Raw genomic sequence first — 16,349 nt, 5'->3', positions numbered from 1 at the left:
TTTAATTCAACTTGTCTCTTATTCTTTTCAACTTCAGCAAATAAAGTCTAGCCTTCCCACCCCTTTCCTCATAAGGCAACTTGCTCATTCCCTATTTAGTTTAGTAAACCTTCCCTGAACTGTTTCCAATGGATTCACATATCTTCATCATGCTTAGGTTTTATAGACAGGTCATAGAATTTCTTATTATTTTTGTGCTAACACTCCTGACGTGTAATGTCTGTAACAACAATTCATATCAATTACTCAACTATGGAAATCTTATTGAGTTCTACTTTCACAACTTTTCTTTGTGCGCCTTTTTGGAAATATACTTTTCAAATTCAACACTCTTCCAAAATACTAGTGTGATTTTTGGCCTTGTTGTTTTCTTTAAACACTGCCACCTGGTTCCAGGCAGCCTCCATTACTGACTTGGATGGTATTTGTTTTTATCCTTAGTTTGTTTTTCCACCCTCCTAATTTTCACATTTTTCTTCAAAACTGCTATAGATTTGGAGCTCCAAAAATCTCTCTCCTAGGCAACTCTTTGTTGGTAGCATCAACACAAATGTGCTGTCATGAACGTGAAGTTACACATTTATTAACATGACTTATTTCAATTAAGACTTGTAATGGATTTACCACCAAAACAGATCCTTTCAAACTGTCAATCCTAAAAAATGTGAATTTTATTGTAACTTCATCAGTCTGCAATGGTGACCTGTACCAAAATAAACAATGGGCTTTGAAGTGTAACTGTGTCCTCAAAAATAAAACACAAAACAGCCAAATATGGTCTAAGTCATTTGCTTGCAACATTAAATGAAGAACACAACGGAGTAAGCAGCATGAAGTAATTTACTGATTTGCTGCTTAAATAACTACCATATATGAATTTTGTTTTATGGTAAAAGTCAGAAAACAGAAGATCAAAGTTTAAGTACATACAAAGAAACCTCGCCCCGAAGTACTGCAAAGAGGGCTAGTCAAGGCCTGGTAGAAATCATGGGGTTTGGAAAAAGCCAGCTCTTCCTCCTCCTCAAAGTCAGCAATACTTTTTAACAGATCAGGAGGCAACAGAGGTGAGCTCTTGGCATCCTACAGACAGAAGAGGAACAGAGGAAGAAAGAATACTCAGAGATAGGAAACAAAAGTAAACAAAGTCTTAGCGCTGGCTTCAGAATTAAAAATACTGAAAATGTATTCATCAATAAAGACTCCTAGCAAAATGTAATTTATCTATGGCTGGGAATTTACTGGAGGGGATAGAAATTGCTGAGAAGCACTGAAACTGAAGTTAACACACAAAGTCCCAATAGAGTTTTGAGTGATTTAAAGTACAATACTAACAGTCAGTCTTCTGGGACAAAACAAAATAATTCTTACAAGCATATAATGGAAAATATGGAGTAAAAATATTTTCCAAGTACATCATTCACCCAATTTAAATGGCATTTATGAGAAATTCTAACTATAGTATTAACTCACTAATCCTTATTTTTACAAACACAGCTACAAACTAACCTTACTTCATTCCATGTTTAAATAGTTCTACTTTTAAAAGGATCAATATTAAAAAGTGGTGAAATATTTCTAACAAGATATTTACAGATGTGTCACTCAAACCACTGAACAGGACTAATTAATGTACTTAACTGTATTAGTGAATAGCTGATGTAAAGATCCGTAATTTACAATAAAATAATGAGGCGGCTTTGGATGTCAAATTATGTGAAAGTGCACAAAATGTAGCAAGTAGAATAGGACAGGTGCAGAACAAGATGGAGATGAGCAAATAAGGATGCTGCTTGAAGATTACGCTATATTACAGAATGGTGACAAGTATCACTTATTAGCCAGTATAACTTGAAGGTTAGTTATCTTAGCTTGTAATATTATTACAGTCTAACTGGAATAATATTTAGAGAAAACAAACTCAAAAAGTTATTTCTAAAAACTTAACATTAACAGCAAAACAGAACAAATCCAAACACATTAAATCACCAAAGAAATATGTCAAATAATACTTTAGATACATCATTTTAATTCACATGTCCCACTGTGCTAAGAATTAAGGGACTTCCAATTCCCCATATGCCTTTTCCAAATAGTTTATTTTCACAAATAAAGTTATCTTAAACTCGTTACAGAGATAGTAGGAACTGCCGATGCTGGAGAATCTGAGATAACAAGGTGTAGAGCTGGATGAACACAGCAGGCCGTCATTGATGCTGCTTGGCCTGCTGTGTTCATCCAGCTCTTCACCTCTATATCTTAAACTCCACTGTTTAACCAGGTTGGTCAAATCTGGAAAAGCATACTTTCCTATATAAAAGAACAAGTCAGCAGTGAAGATTAAAAATCCCAATATGTTGAGCTGAATCTAAATATTTCTGCAGCATAATAAATATAAAAATTCCTATGGCATAAATTAATGAGAATAAGCTTTGGTGAAATGAAATCAAAACAGCTATCATACATGCATGTTGTTATCAGAGTTTCATGATGTACTAAACTATGCTCATTTCCATTTATTTACAACTTACCTCATACGACTGCATTCTAGACATGCTATCTTGATCTGTTCGAAATACCCCTGGCTGTCGTTTCACCATACGATCATTACTCAGTTGAGGTCCCATAATATGCCGCATTTCTGACAGAAGAATATAAACATTGAGACAAAAATATCCAGACAGGTCCAATATGCCTATCCCGTTTCATATATTACCTATATCTATCATCTCATCCACACTCTATTCAAAAATGGAACTCTAATAATACTAATTTTTAAGATCCATGTAATTTATTCTTTACTTTTCACTTTACTTTTTCTTACTAAACTTTTTAATTTCAAGATTAAAATGCTTTGGTTCCTCTCCTTCCAAAATTCATACAGGCATAGACAAAGAAAGGAGGAGTAGGAGTAGGCCATCTGACTTCTCAAGTCTGCGTTGTCACTCAATATGATCATGCTAAAAACCGTAATCCTGCCCTCCCCTCATATCGCATGGATTCCTTTAGTCTCAAGAGCTATATCTATCTGCTTCTTGAAAGTGCAATGGTTTGGCCTTAACTACTTTGTGTAGTGAATTCCAAGGGCTCACCACTCCCTGGGTGAAGAAATTTTTGCTCATCTCATCTGGAAAAGTTTATCCCTTATCTTTAAGCAATGACCCCCAATTCTGGACTCTCACCACCATCATCGGTAACATCCTTCCTGCATCTAATCTGTCTAGTCCTGTTAGAATTTTAAAGGTTTCAATGAGATACCCCTCATTCTTCTAAACTCCAGTGAATACAACCCTAATAGTCTCAATCTCTCCAGTTTTCAAGCATGTGCCCCAGCTTCAATTTGGACATTTTATAAATGTAAATAAATGTTGCTTTCCTTTGCAAACCCAGAAGCATTAAATTTCATGGGAACTGCTATCACTTGGACATTAACCAAGAAAGTAGAAAAAGCAAAATTAAAAATTCATTTGTGTGTCAGTTAATCAAACATTGCTCTTTATTGATTTGATTGGATTGAATCTTTGGTACTAACGTTTGGTAAGCAAGGTTGAAGCCAGAAAGCTTTTAAGGTTCTGATGCCCCAATAGACTTACGGGTACACTTTCAGAAAGCAGAAAATGAGCAAAACTAACATAACTAAAACACAATAAGAATTGAGTGCAAGAAATATTAATATCGCTTTTAATTAGGGCTGCAATAAAACTTCAAACTGACTATATTAAGCTAGAATATAAAAGGAATAAGGGCAAATGCAGCTAATTTAGGGATTCAAATAGCAATACTAGGCATGAACAAAAACATTTGGAACATTCAAGGGACATGGCAGTTTAAGGAATAAGTAAAAATTTTATTCTACAGAAAATAATGGAATTTAATTCATTAAATAATGAAGCATTTAACATAAGACAGTGACGAGCATCCTAGGGAAGACTTTTTTAAAAGCAAAGCAGACTTGCAATACAAGTGTAAGACAGAAAAAGATTATTTAAAATAAAGGAGAAATCAGATTCAGAAAGAAGCAAAATTTACATTTCTGAACACTATACCAAATGTTCCATCTATCATGACAAATAGAAGGCATATCAACCTAATGTTTTCTAGTCAATGGGCAGTGCAACACACCGTGCTGTAGACAATCTCAATACAGCTGGTTCCATTCCACAAAAAATTTATTTCTCCTCTACTGGAGGCATTAAGGCAGAACTTTTTGTACTGCATCAACTTTAATGCTAAACTGTAACATTAAGCCTTAGCTGGTTGTCTGACAAGAACAAAAAGAGGTGAAAGTACGAATTACTGAACAGTCCGATCACATTTCTACATATGCAAGATTTTATAGATGAGTTATTACGTAGAAATCACAGCAGGAACCCAGATCGATTTTGTACTCTTTACCACAGATGTACACTGCAATTGCAGTGCCCTACCATCCCAGAGGGACCAAGTAACTCAAAGAGCATGGGACTGAATCCGAGACATTCATGATGAGATCAAGAATTCCAAACATCAGAGCATTTATCTCAAGGAATAATCAAATCTAGTCAGCATACCATAGTCCCATGCAAAGTCCTGCAATTTCTGCACATCTGAAGGATTAGGGGTAAATGGTTCCATAGGGAAAGCCTTCAGGTTCTTTTCCATCTGGACTTGCTGCGATTGTTGCTGAAGTGACTTTTCAAACAGCTTTAATGGGTCCTGATGCATGTAATAGGGTTGCTGTTTCAAAGACATCTGGATTGATGTCTTCTGATGCTGAGAGGAGACCGCATGATGATGTTGATTCCAAAGCTGGTTGGTCTGATCAGCCTGCAAATACTCAACAAGAGAAAAGATAATATTTTAATTGCAAGTAATCAAAGATTGATTACCTAGTCTGCAGGAGCACTTAATGGAATTAGAAAGTTTATCTATACACTACCTGACAGAGGTCACGAAGACACAAACTAATTTATACATGATACAATGCTGGGACACAATGTTTTCCATCCTATGGTGCTCAACGTAAAATACCAGACTCTTGATGACTCAAGTTTTTCTATCAAAGTGACTTAAGTTTTGCATCTTGTATTAATTTCAAAAGACAAAATGTTATTTCGCTGAGGTTCAAATTTAGAAATTGAGGACACTAGCCAATTATCAGACCCACTGTGTTTCCACAAAAATAGATTTGTAACAGAAGTATACTTAAACAGGTAGACAATGTTCAAAGCAGACTGGCAAATCAATATTAGCACCGAAAAATAGGTTTTTAATATTTTGCAACAGCGGTAGATAATACAATTAAAGCAGTAGTTATGGGCTTCATGTGATAAATGCAACAAAACAAAATGGCATCATCTGAACCATCACTATTGATTCAGTAGCATTTTTAATACTACTTTATATAACAAGCTTGTTAGTGTACATGCAGAACTCTTCTCAAGGAGAATGGCAGAGATAACAATCAGGGAGACAGAGAAATTCTAATTCAAACAGACTATTTTGGGTCACTAGAATGATGGCATCACATATGCATTCACAAATGCTCAGACAGGAAAGACAGAAAGCTTTCAAAGTAAAAACTGCATATTATCTTTTGATTTAAATTTTATTTTAAATCAATCAACTTTTTAGAATTTGTCACATTTGTCTTACCTGCTGAGGTCCCAGATGGTGTTGATTCTTTCCCAGTTGCTGTGTTGCCTTAGTTGGGGACTGTTGATTCACAACTTGAACCTGAAGCTGTGATTGGGACTGGGGAACCTGATGTTGCTGAGGTTGTTGTTGTTGGGGCCCTTGGTTAATTGGCCCTTGCCCTGATGGTCTCTGCTGGCTATAAGGGACATGAGACTGCTTTCCACCAGGCACCTGGTTTCCTGACTGTGGGTGACTAGTGGCTTGGAGGAAGGGTCCTGGTATGGAGACTCCAGGTGGAAAGGTATAGCCAGGTGTCATCTGGAAAGTAACTGGTGGTGACACAAGATAGGGAGGTGGAGGGAACCCTGTAATAACAAAACACTATTACCAGGCACGGCAGAACTATGATTCAGCATGCATATGAATCCTAATCAGCAATTAAAGAAATAACAGCATGCTGCTTATTAGAGTTAGTTAGCAATTGATGGCAAAGGAGGCGGCTACTCAGCATAGGGAGTCTCAGTTGGCTCTCTGTGGAGCAACCCAATCAACTGCATTCCCATGCTTGATCTCTGTAAACTTGTAAGTTTATTTTGTTCGAGTGCCATTTAACCTTTCATTGTAAATCATTAACTGTTTCTGCTTCCAGTAGCATTGCAGCAGCAAGTTCTAGGTCAATTCCTCTCCTGACGTAAAAAGGCTCTTTCCCATATTCTCCCTGTATTGCTTGTTCAAAATCTTAAAATCTGTGCCCCCAGTCTTTCAAACATCAGTGAATGGGAACAGGTTATTTACCTGGTGTACCTTATGTAAACCTGTCACAATTTTGTACATCTCTATCAAATTTAATCTGAATGTGCATGGCTTGAATGGAGTGCAGGGAATTTGAGGTGTTGAACTTTCAAACCAAAAATAAAAATTTGTTTGAATTTAACATCTAACAGTTAAGATTTGACTCAAAGTTGCATTTGAATTCAGGGGCCATGGATCTCAGCAGGGCATACAAACTACCCACTGTGCAACAGCTGTAGTTGGTTAATTAAGGAAGTTAGATTGAACTGTTTTTCTATAACTAGGGTTAAGCTAACTCTTTAGTTTTAAAGCATATAAATATAGCATGTCAGTCTGACTTAGCACTGAGCACTACCTGAACAAGAGTGCTGGGTATTTGGTAAATTGTGGGAAGTGAAGAAATGCTCCCTTATTTAAAAAGAGATAGGAAAGAGAATTTTGTCCTGCATTCAGAATCCAGGGATAGAAAGTTAACAAACCAGACATCAAAAGTGGTAACCTTCATATTACTCCTAGTCTTAGGCTCAAGTATATGTGCACATAGGACAATTGGACAGATGAATGCATGGCTAGAGGTACAGATGGGAGGGCTTTGGACTCTTGGGACACTGGGATTGACTTCGACAGTCCCCTCATTTGTGAATTTAAACAATGTCTACAGTTACGGGAAAAAAGGCACAAAGTCAATGCTTATTTGGAAAGCTGGCTCATAACACGGTGGATTGAATGGCCTCCTTTTGCACCATTAAAATGCAAAGTGTTTGTGGGTGACATTTGTAACAAAGCATAAAACAGCATTTCATTTTTTTCTTACATTTCAGCTTTCGCTTTCACATACTTTCACTACAGTAGTTCAGCAGCTCAAATGGAGGCAATTATATTCAAAGTGGGGTTTCAGTAAGAAACAAGGTGTCACAATGCATAGATCAAGTTTCAGTAAAAATCTGAATATCAATGCAAGAATCTAAAGTAAACAAACAGTCATCTTGAGAAATGCAGGAGTTGCAGTGACATTAATTTGCTGACAAGGTCTAAAGAAGCAATAATAATTGGGGTGAGTGGGAATGAAAGGAGGTTTGAGATTAGATCCTAGTTGGTGTGCTGGTGGGTTATCTAGTGAAAGAGGATGGGCCAATTAGTGTTGCTTCTAAGATGACAGCAGTGGATGCTTCAAAGGGCAGAGTGGGTCACTGTAGACACATTTGACCCTGGAATGAAAGAAGACCGGCAAATTATGTTTATGTGACTAAGCATTCCTTATTTATACCAGAGGTGACTTGCCATTTACCCAACTATATAATTTTATGTTTACAACATCTTAAGAATATAAAATAATGGATTTGCTCACTGAAATCTTTATTATTAATGCTTTTGGAGGCCGGAGGAAGAGCAAGGAATGAAGGGAAGCAAGGGTCAGATTACACCAAAAGACTGCCACCTTTCATCAACATTTTCCATGACAATGCAAAACTGGCAATCTAGGTTACAGGGTAGTAGACAGTCAAACTTAAGAGCAGTGAAATCTACAGCTAAATCAGAGGCACAGAACTCACTAGTAACTGTTAGCAAAACCCCTTATACTAGGTATCTTGTAATGTTGTGCTGTGGACATGGAGCACCCTCCTTGTCATCATTGCATTTCAAATTCAGAGTTGGAGTATCCTGTCACTCCATTGCTTGATTATTCTTGCCTCCACAGTTGTGTTAGGCACTGATTTGGCTGCACATTGTGTTACCTAAACAACTTCTGCAAAATCTAAATAAAAAGGAGCTATTTTATTAATAATTTCATTGTCACAATGGCCACATGCACTTAACAAGAGACACATCTATCCAAGTAAAATTTGGAGGACGCTTATGTGACTTACTATGCCCCTGCTGAGCTCCCACAGCCACAATAGGAACTTGAGCATACTTTGTACATGGGGCAAATTCAGGAAAATCAAGTGGGTCAGAACACTACACACCAATTGTTGGTTGAGAGCTAACTAAATAGCACAGTGCATTAACCTTGTAAGAATCCATCCTCAGATCAGTTTTTAAAATGGTCAACATTGGAATCAATTTAAAACAAAAAGATCTGATACAAAATACAGAGCCATAGATAACTACTGCAAGGCCTGAAAAACCAGCTTTTGCATTAATATTTCCAAATTTAAATATGTAAACACACTCACCTGGCCGGCTAGGAAGAGGAGGAAATGCTCCTGGATGATGGATGGGGATGAACTGAGAGGTGCTGGTTTGGTTTTGTGACTGGGTCACTGGTGTTTTCCTCGCCTCCGATACAGGGGTTTTTCTCAAATCTGTCTGAGTTTTTACCTGATGAATGCAAGTTATAAACTGAAATCCATAATCCAAAGTACACCCTCATATTCTGACTCAAGTTCTAATTTTTCCTAAATTTACTGGACAGGATATAAATAGTGCAAACCTCAAAACATGCACTCAGCTGACACGGTCATAAAGTAGAGTACCACAGCTAGTACAAAAGATCATAAAATCTTAAATCACTTGTTCAATAGATTATGCCACAATTCAGTCTTCTGTATTACCTTAGTCTGGAACTCCAATCCATGCACACCTTCAAAACACCTGAAGGCATATCCTTCAGTTCCAGAAAGGATCTTTCATTATCTCCTGGCCAACCAGATCAAGATTATGTTTATGGAGCATAAATGTCATGGATATCAGAATATAAATTCAAGTGCCCCAGTAATAATCCAGAGATACACCCCAAGACAGTGACAAATGACAAAACTGGTCACCTTAGAGTTTATGTTCCATAAATAAAACTTGTCTTTTACTAACACCAACGTCAAATTCATATACAGTGTAACACTTTGCTCTGCACAAGTAATAACACCAAATAAAAGTTCAATTGACATCACATCCTTATACAATCACAAGGATCCCACTAAAGCACCAAGAAACCGGGTTCTATGGTGGCCTCAGTTAATTATTCCGTTTAATCGAAATAAAAAGCATAGTACCTCTTCTTCACTTGGCAAACCATATCAATGCTTGCCATTCAACAGTTGGGTAGTGAAAGAGGCTTCCTAACATATCAGGCTAGTAAAGACTATTTATTCCTCTGATGACATCAGATACATATTCTGTAATTCTGGTATGGTAGTATTTTAATAACACAAACACTTTGAACATTGTGTTAGAACCGCGTAGTTGCTACTTTAAGAAAAACTATTTTTTCGCCCCCCAATTTGTTTGTCGACCTAAGTGTGTGGACATGGCCAGCAATGTATTGCCCATCTAATTGGCTTGACAAAGTGGTGGTAAGCTAACTTCACGAACCACCTCAATCCTTGTGATGCAGATATACCGATAGTGTTGCCCGGAAGAGTTTTAACCCCGCAACTGTAAAGAAATGGCACTATATGACATTAACAGCCAGTTGGTGACATTGCTAAGGGCAGCATGTGGATAAAAGGGGAAAAGGGATCAAGAATAAAACCTTGGGTGGTCTCCAAATGATGCAAAGATAGAAAGAATACAATTTCTGGAAGTGATTGGTTGCAATCAGATTGAAAAAAGAGCAAAGGCAATCCTACCATGGTGGACCACAAAAGAAAGCTACTCAAGGCAGAGAGTGAGAAAAAAGTAAAATGTGTGAAAGGCTGCTATGTTACATCTCAATCTCTACTTTACCACTCGTGCACACTGTCTACTGCTCTGAGCATCCTCATCTCCTTTCCCTCTGTCAACAGCATTAAAAAAAAAAACAATTTTCTAGCCCCTTTCAGTTCTGAAGAGTCATATCGGACTCGAAACACTATCAACCCATTAAATTCAATAACTCATACACTAGATCCCTAGATTCCGATGTATTTCTGTATCTTGCAGTTATTCTACATTTAATTAACACTTCTTCTTATTCTTCCTCCCAAAGTGAACACCTTCATATTGTCCCAAACTTTAGTTTATCTGCCATGTTTCTGCACAGAAGTTTTATATTTGCTACTTTCCAAGTCACCAAAGCGTCCACCGATGTTAACATACTAGTTCTCCATGCAGTTGGTACAGGATGAGGTCGACACTAACAACATAACATGACCTTGCTGGATTATGTACATCATACACAGAGAAGCTTCAAAAGAAAAAGGAGTAAGGTGTCACCGCTTGAACTGAAATTGCCATCTGGAAAGTCTCTGATCACTATTTACAAGGGGAGACAGTCCCATTGAGTCAATTCTGTTCACAATACTTCCTTAGTTCTTTTATATTTTATTCCAAATTTGGATTCTGAAGCCAATTTCCAAGTTATAAAAATAATCCAAGATCAGATTCATCTCAAGACCAGACATCTGACTCAATGAAATAGAAATCAGGCAGGCATTAGTATTTTTGTTAGCTTGTAACAAAGCAAATGAATTTTTGCATATGGATGCTTTTCTTCTTATTTGTTACTGTCTCACCACCAACCACAACAGGTTTATTTACATAAGGGTAGTCGTCATGATCCTCACAATCTAGCAACCTACACAAAGTCAGGAAGATTCCAGATTCAACTGCTGAACTGACAAATCTTAACTAATTCAGTGGGTCTATGCTGTAGACAACAACCAGCACATCCAAGTTTCAGTTTGATTCTATATTGTTCAAATGAGATAGATCAAATTCCCCAACAATATATCATCTCTCTCACAGCTTTAACTATCACTCCTATCCATTAAGTTCAAAAAGCTGCGTGGAATCATCTTAAACCTAAAGAATGGTCCCAGGTACAGGAACAGAGAATCTTGCACATCCAGAGCAATAACTGACTTGATGAGTTCCACCTCAGTCCAGGAGAGATTTGTACTCCTGCCCCAAATTCGTGGTTGGAACAACTGGAGTAACCAGGGTAGGAGTGACAGAATCAGTGATTTCTACAGCAACTGTCTCTTTCTGGTATCTGTTGCTTCTCCAATTACCACTCTGGCAGTCCTGCTCTTAATAGGAAGAGTCTTAGCAAGAAACTGATAGTTGTTGAGTGGGGAAGACTTGATGGGTTACTTAAAAGCCCACCAAAATCACAAGGCTGCCCGAAGATCAGAAACAGCATTCTACTCACAAGCGAGGCAGTTTCAATTTTTATCAAAACTGGTCTTTCAGGTCAGAAAGAAAGATGCAGATTTCAGCTACTGGATGTTCAGAAATCCAGCACATGACAAAACTTTCTCATTTGAGTTTCATACATATACTAAATTTTCACCTTGCTGCAAATTTTGATGTGCCAGCCCCGAGTCTTACCATTATTTAACCTTAGTAAACACTGGCTCATCCAAAATGCAAAATTACATTAGCAGCCTGACAACTCAGAGGCAGTAAGCAGGTTAAAATAGAAAGTAGAACTCAGTTTCTCACACCTAATGGTTGGATGTGGTAAGGAAAAGTTTCAGGAAGACTTGGAGTTGGTAGGAGAGAAAAATTAACATGGTTATCTTTGCCCCTCAGGATGAGACTAGAATAGAGCACGTAGTCAAATTTTAAATTCAGAGGTTTGGATTGTTTGCAAAAAATCTTTCATAAACTTTTCACATCACATTTGCAGTACAACTTATGCTACCTGCAGAAATATAAAATTAAAAAATACTATTTATAGATCTATTTTTATGGCATAAACAAAGATAAATGAAATGGAGTCAGCAGGTTACTGATCACTTCCCTTTGCCTTTTTATGTCTACATACTGCAATGCATCTTCCTAGACACTGTAACAATGCACCACTCTTAAAATGCAATGGCAAAAGAGTGCATTGGAAGCGCATAAAAACTGAAAATCAAGAACAATTTACAAAGTACAATTCTAATAAGACCTTTTAAAAGGTGAGATTTGTCCACTCGTGGTAAATAACTAGGGTATCAACACAGATGGGGAGTTCACAACATTTTAGAAAGCAAGCCTAAAATATTCCTAAAATGTTTATGTTTCTAATCCATAACACTTCAGAGGATACTTAGAAGCAGACTTTGTATATAAAAGAGTAGGTCTCTGCTAATATTACTAAATTCTGATCCAGAACTTACTTCAGAATACATTCCCCTGGTGTCTCCCTGCTGCCACTTTTAAGTTTCAGCATTAAGTTCTAGATCATTAGACTTCATTAATACATTTTTAAAACTCATGAAAGTAAATTTTAATAAAAGTTATGAGGAGACAACCATATTAATTAGCAAACAACAGTCTCACGATTTATGGCATTTTAATGAGACCAGCATCAGGCACCAATACTTTAAATCTACTTTCAACACCGCCAATGTATCTTAGCATCCATTTGTCTAAAAAGTAATTAAAATTAAAGAACAATTTAAGAAACATGCATGTTAGCACACGTATCTCAGAAGTTTTACTGCAAACCTTCAGCATATAATCTAGTTTAACACCTTCATGTTGAACTAAGGGAGTCCTGCACAACCCAAGATGCCTCCTTTTGATCAAGGAATTAAAGTCCTAGCTGCTCAAGTAAACCTAAAAGATCCCAATCACAATAATCTGGGCCAGTCATCCTTCAATCCGCAATTCACACTCTCAACTGGTAGCTATTTTTGTCTACACAACAATGCATGCACTTCAGAAAGAGTGCTACCTTGTAATTTATGCAGCCTAAATGCATATTTCTCTTTCTAGTATACTTAGATGTTTCTCTTTCAAAACAGCTGAGGTAAATATGATTGCTCACATCCATTAAAGTCCAATTGGTTTTGGTTTTCATCTCACATCCCATGTACTGCTTTTAAATTTTCAAAGCACATTTAACAGCAATCACTGTAAATTGAAGATTCAGCTTACATCACAAAGTAAATAGATTCCAAAATCAAGAAGTAGCTCCCTACCTGCACTGCCACATTCTGTTTCCGTGCATGTTCCAGATTTTTGTCCTGGTTGTTTTTCTTTGGTTCAGTCTTTCTCTTATTGCTGTCTCGTTTTACATCCATTTTGTTTGCAATATCATTTCCTTTGTTATAGTCCCATCTTTCCTTCATGCCTTCTTTCGGATGGTGATTCCGATTCTGTTCTCGTGGTTTAATATTCTCCTTGAACGTAACCAGTTTTTCACCACTTTCTGAACTGTTACTCTGAGTCTTGCCTGAAGACAAGACGGATTTTAGACCCTGACTAATCTCAATGCTGCTAGGTTCTGAAAAGGGTGGTTCCAGCAAGATCAGACTATCCTTTAATTCAGAAGAATCCTCATTAACCAGCTCTGGGATGTCAGTTACAAACAGTAGTTTTCCTTCTTCAATTCTGCTCTGGATAAGTCTGAGAAAGTAATATACATTGTGAACAAATACTTGCACAGAACATGCTTTAGGAATGCCAAAAGGGTTACATTGTTAAGATAATTTGTTCATAAGTTTCTCCACACCCCACCCCTCCCAACAAAATGTGTAGAAGAATAAGGAGTGAGTTAGTTGTGTTTAAGATGCTTTGATAGGGCAAATAGAGAGAAATTATTTCCTGTGACTGACAGTCCAAAACAAAGGGATATTCTAGGCAGGATTTTCTGAGGAGCGACAATCATACAGAGATCGCCATTCTGTTCCTTTGTTAAATAAAGAGAGAGCTTGACATTTCTGACACAAGATTTTGATCAGGGCTCCTTCAGAATCGGAAACCTGTACTTTAAGCTTGACAGGCCCCTCACAGTGCCAGACAGTGAAGGAGAGACAAAACATGCCCCTTTCTCACAGCAATCAGCTGTCATACTATGATTTAAAAGTCCATTTTCTCAGACAGACACATTAACAGCTCCTGTGAAAGGGTAAGTAGGTAAGCTAAATGAGGGGGTGAGGGACAAGGTTGGTTGGGTGGCAAGGGGGCCAAGTGAGTGAGTGTGTCTTGAGAGGGTGGGGTGGGAAGGATGACATAACAGCAGGGATGTTGGGTCCACTGGAAGCAGGATTTGAGATTAGGGATAGACAACATGGCTTTGTGTGTGGGAAATCGTGTCTCACCAACTTGATTGAGTTTTTTGAAGAAGTGACGAAGAGGACTGAAGACAGCAAAGTGGTGGACGTGATCTATACAGATTTCAGTAAGCCGTTCAACAAGGTTCCTCATGGTAGATTGGTCAGCAAGGTTAGATCACGTGGAATACGGGGAGAATTAGCCATCCGAATGCAGAACTGGCTCGAAGGTAGAAGACAGAGGGCGGTGCTGGAGGTTTGTTTACTTATCAGAATGGAGGCCATTGACCAGCTGCGCTGCTGAAGAAAGAGACCTTGGTGTGCAGGTCCATTGTTCCTTGTAAGTGGAGTCCCAGGTAGACAGGATAGTGAAAAAGGCGTTTGGTATGCTTGCCTTTATTGGTCAGTGCATTGAGTATAAGAGCTAAGAGGTCATGTCGCAGCTGTACAGGACATTGGTTAGGCCACTTTTGGAATACTGTGTTCACTTCTGGTCTCCCTGTTGCAGGAAGGATTTTGTGAAACTTGAAAGGATTCAGAAAAGACTTACAAGGATGTTGCCAGGGTTGGAGAATTTGAGCTAACGGGAGCTATTTTCCCTGGAGTGTCAGAGGCTGAGGGGTGACCTTACAGAGGTTATAAAATCATGAGGAGTATGGATAGGGTGAATAGCCAAGGTTTTTTTCACCCCAGGGTAGTGGAGTCCAAAACTAGAGGGCATGGGTTTAAGGTGAGAGGGAGAAGATTTAAGAGGGACCTAAGGGGGTTTTTTTCACACAGAGGATGGTGCGTGTGTGGAACGAGCTGCCAGAGGAAGTGGAGGAGCTGATACAATTACAACATTTAAAACTATCTGGATGGGTGTGAATAGGAAGGGTTTAGAGGGATATAGGCCTAGATTAATTTAGGATATCTGTTTCCATGCTGTACAGCTCTATGACTATTAGGATGTTAGGGGTGGGTAAGTGGGGGAGCAGTTCAAGGTCTGAGAGATGTAAGGGGTCTGGAAGTGGTGTAATTTAGGGGTGCATGTGGGGTAAACGTCAGAGTGTCAGTTTTATAGTTACTCAGGAATTATATTCGTTTTAATAGTCTAACTTTTCCCGAATGACTATTTTCTGAACTGCCGCTGAACCGTCCAAATTCTGATTTAAACAGATAGTTTTGGAGGGTTCCAGGTATAGTGGAATTGCCTGGTAGAATCTTCAATTTCCCAGGCAAGTCTCTTGGAATCTGTCACATGGGGTTTCAAAAAAATCCCTGTGTGCAACTTCCATCTGTGTTGCAGAAACACCTGTGTAGCCATTGGAGAATCTGAACCAATATTAAAATTGGAGCTAGACCAATCAGGTGGGAATCAGGGAGCACTGTTTCACAAGAAACGTAGTAAAAATCTGGAACCTTCTTCCATGGAAGATAGGTCAATTTGAAATTTAAAAAGGTTGACAGAGGTTTCTTAGACAACAATGTTTAAGTTTTTCAGAATCAAAATTTCTAGACGGTTGAGAAAGAGGTTAGCCATTTTCTAACTGAATGGACAAACATGCCCGAGGGCTGAATGGTCTACCTCCATTCTTTTGTTTAACAAGCTTGTTTTTATTTTATGTAGTCTGTAAAATTCCCTACAAAACTTTGGGGATTTACTGAAAGACTTATTCAACCTGTAGTGCTGAGATATTTTTAATTCCAACACTGCAACAGCACAATAAACCCCTTTAAGTAAAAGCAAGAGTGCCTCAATGTCAAAGGGCAATGAGATTTAACCAACTTGTTAAAACTGTAAAGTATTAGTGGTATAACAAGGTGTGGAGCTGGATGAACACAGCAGGCCAGGCAGCATTTCAGGAGCAGGAAAGCTGACGTTTCGGGCCTAGACCCTTCTTCAGAAAAAAAAAAAAATCAAGCTTAGTTTCTTCTATCTGTGTGCATCCTACATTAGACTTCTTTGCTGAAGATTAGATGCAGATTTTCTGCCAACTTGTTCCAATATTGGCTTCACCTGAAAAGTCTGGCTTCACCTGAAAAGTCTGGCTTCAC

The 16,349-nt window shown here is 38.0% G+C and overlaps 1 protein-coding gene across 1 annotated transcript in view; it reads right to left on the bottom strand.

Moving 5' to 3' along the window:
- smg7 (SMG7 nonsense mediated mRNA decay factor) overlaps positions 1-16,349 on the bottom strand; it is a 78,244-nt gene that overhangs the window by 20,546 nt on the left and 41,349 nt on the right. Inside the window, exons 12-17 of the mRNA XM_020527607.2 lie at positions 13,239-13,665; positions 8,583-8,727; positions 5,632-5,978; positions 4,548-4,812; positions 2,529-2,638; positions 931-1,080 (exon numbers count right to left, since the gene is read on the bottom strand). Of these exons, the coding sequence (XP_020383196.2) occupies positions 931-1,080; positions 2,529-2,638; positions 4,548-4,812; positions 5,632-5,978; positions 8,583-8,727; positions 13,239-13,665 (1,444 nt within the window). The remainder of the gene's footprint in view (positions 1-930; positions 1,081-2,528; positions 2,639-4,547; positions 4,813-5,631; positions 5,979-8,582; positions 8,728-13,238; positions 13,666-16,349) is intronic.

The sequence above is a fragment of the Rhincodon typus genome, chromosome 10, assembly GCF_021869965.1.
Source record: "Rhincodon typus isolate 14 chromosome 10, sRhiTyp1.1, whole genome shotgun sequence".
NCBI classification, from domain to species: Eukaryota; Metazoa; Chordata; class Chondrichthyes; order Orectolobiformes; family Rhincodontidae; genus Rhincodon; species Rhincodon typus.
This window is presented reverse-complemented; position numbering and strand designations above follow the sequence as displayed.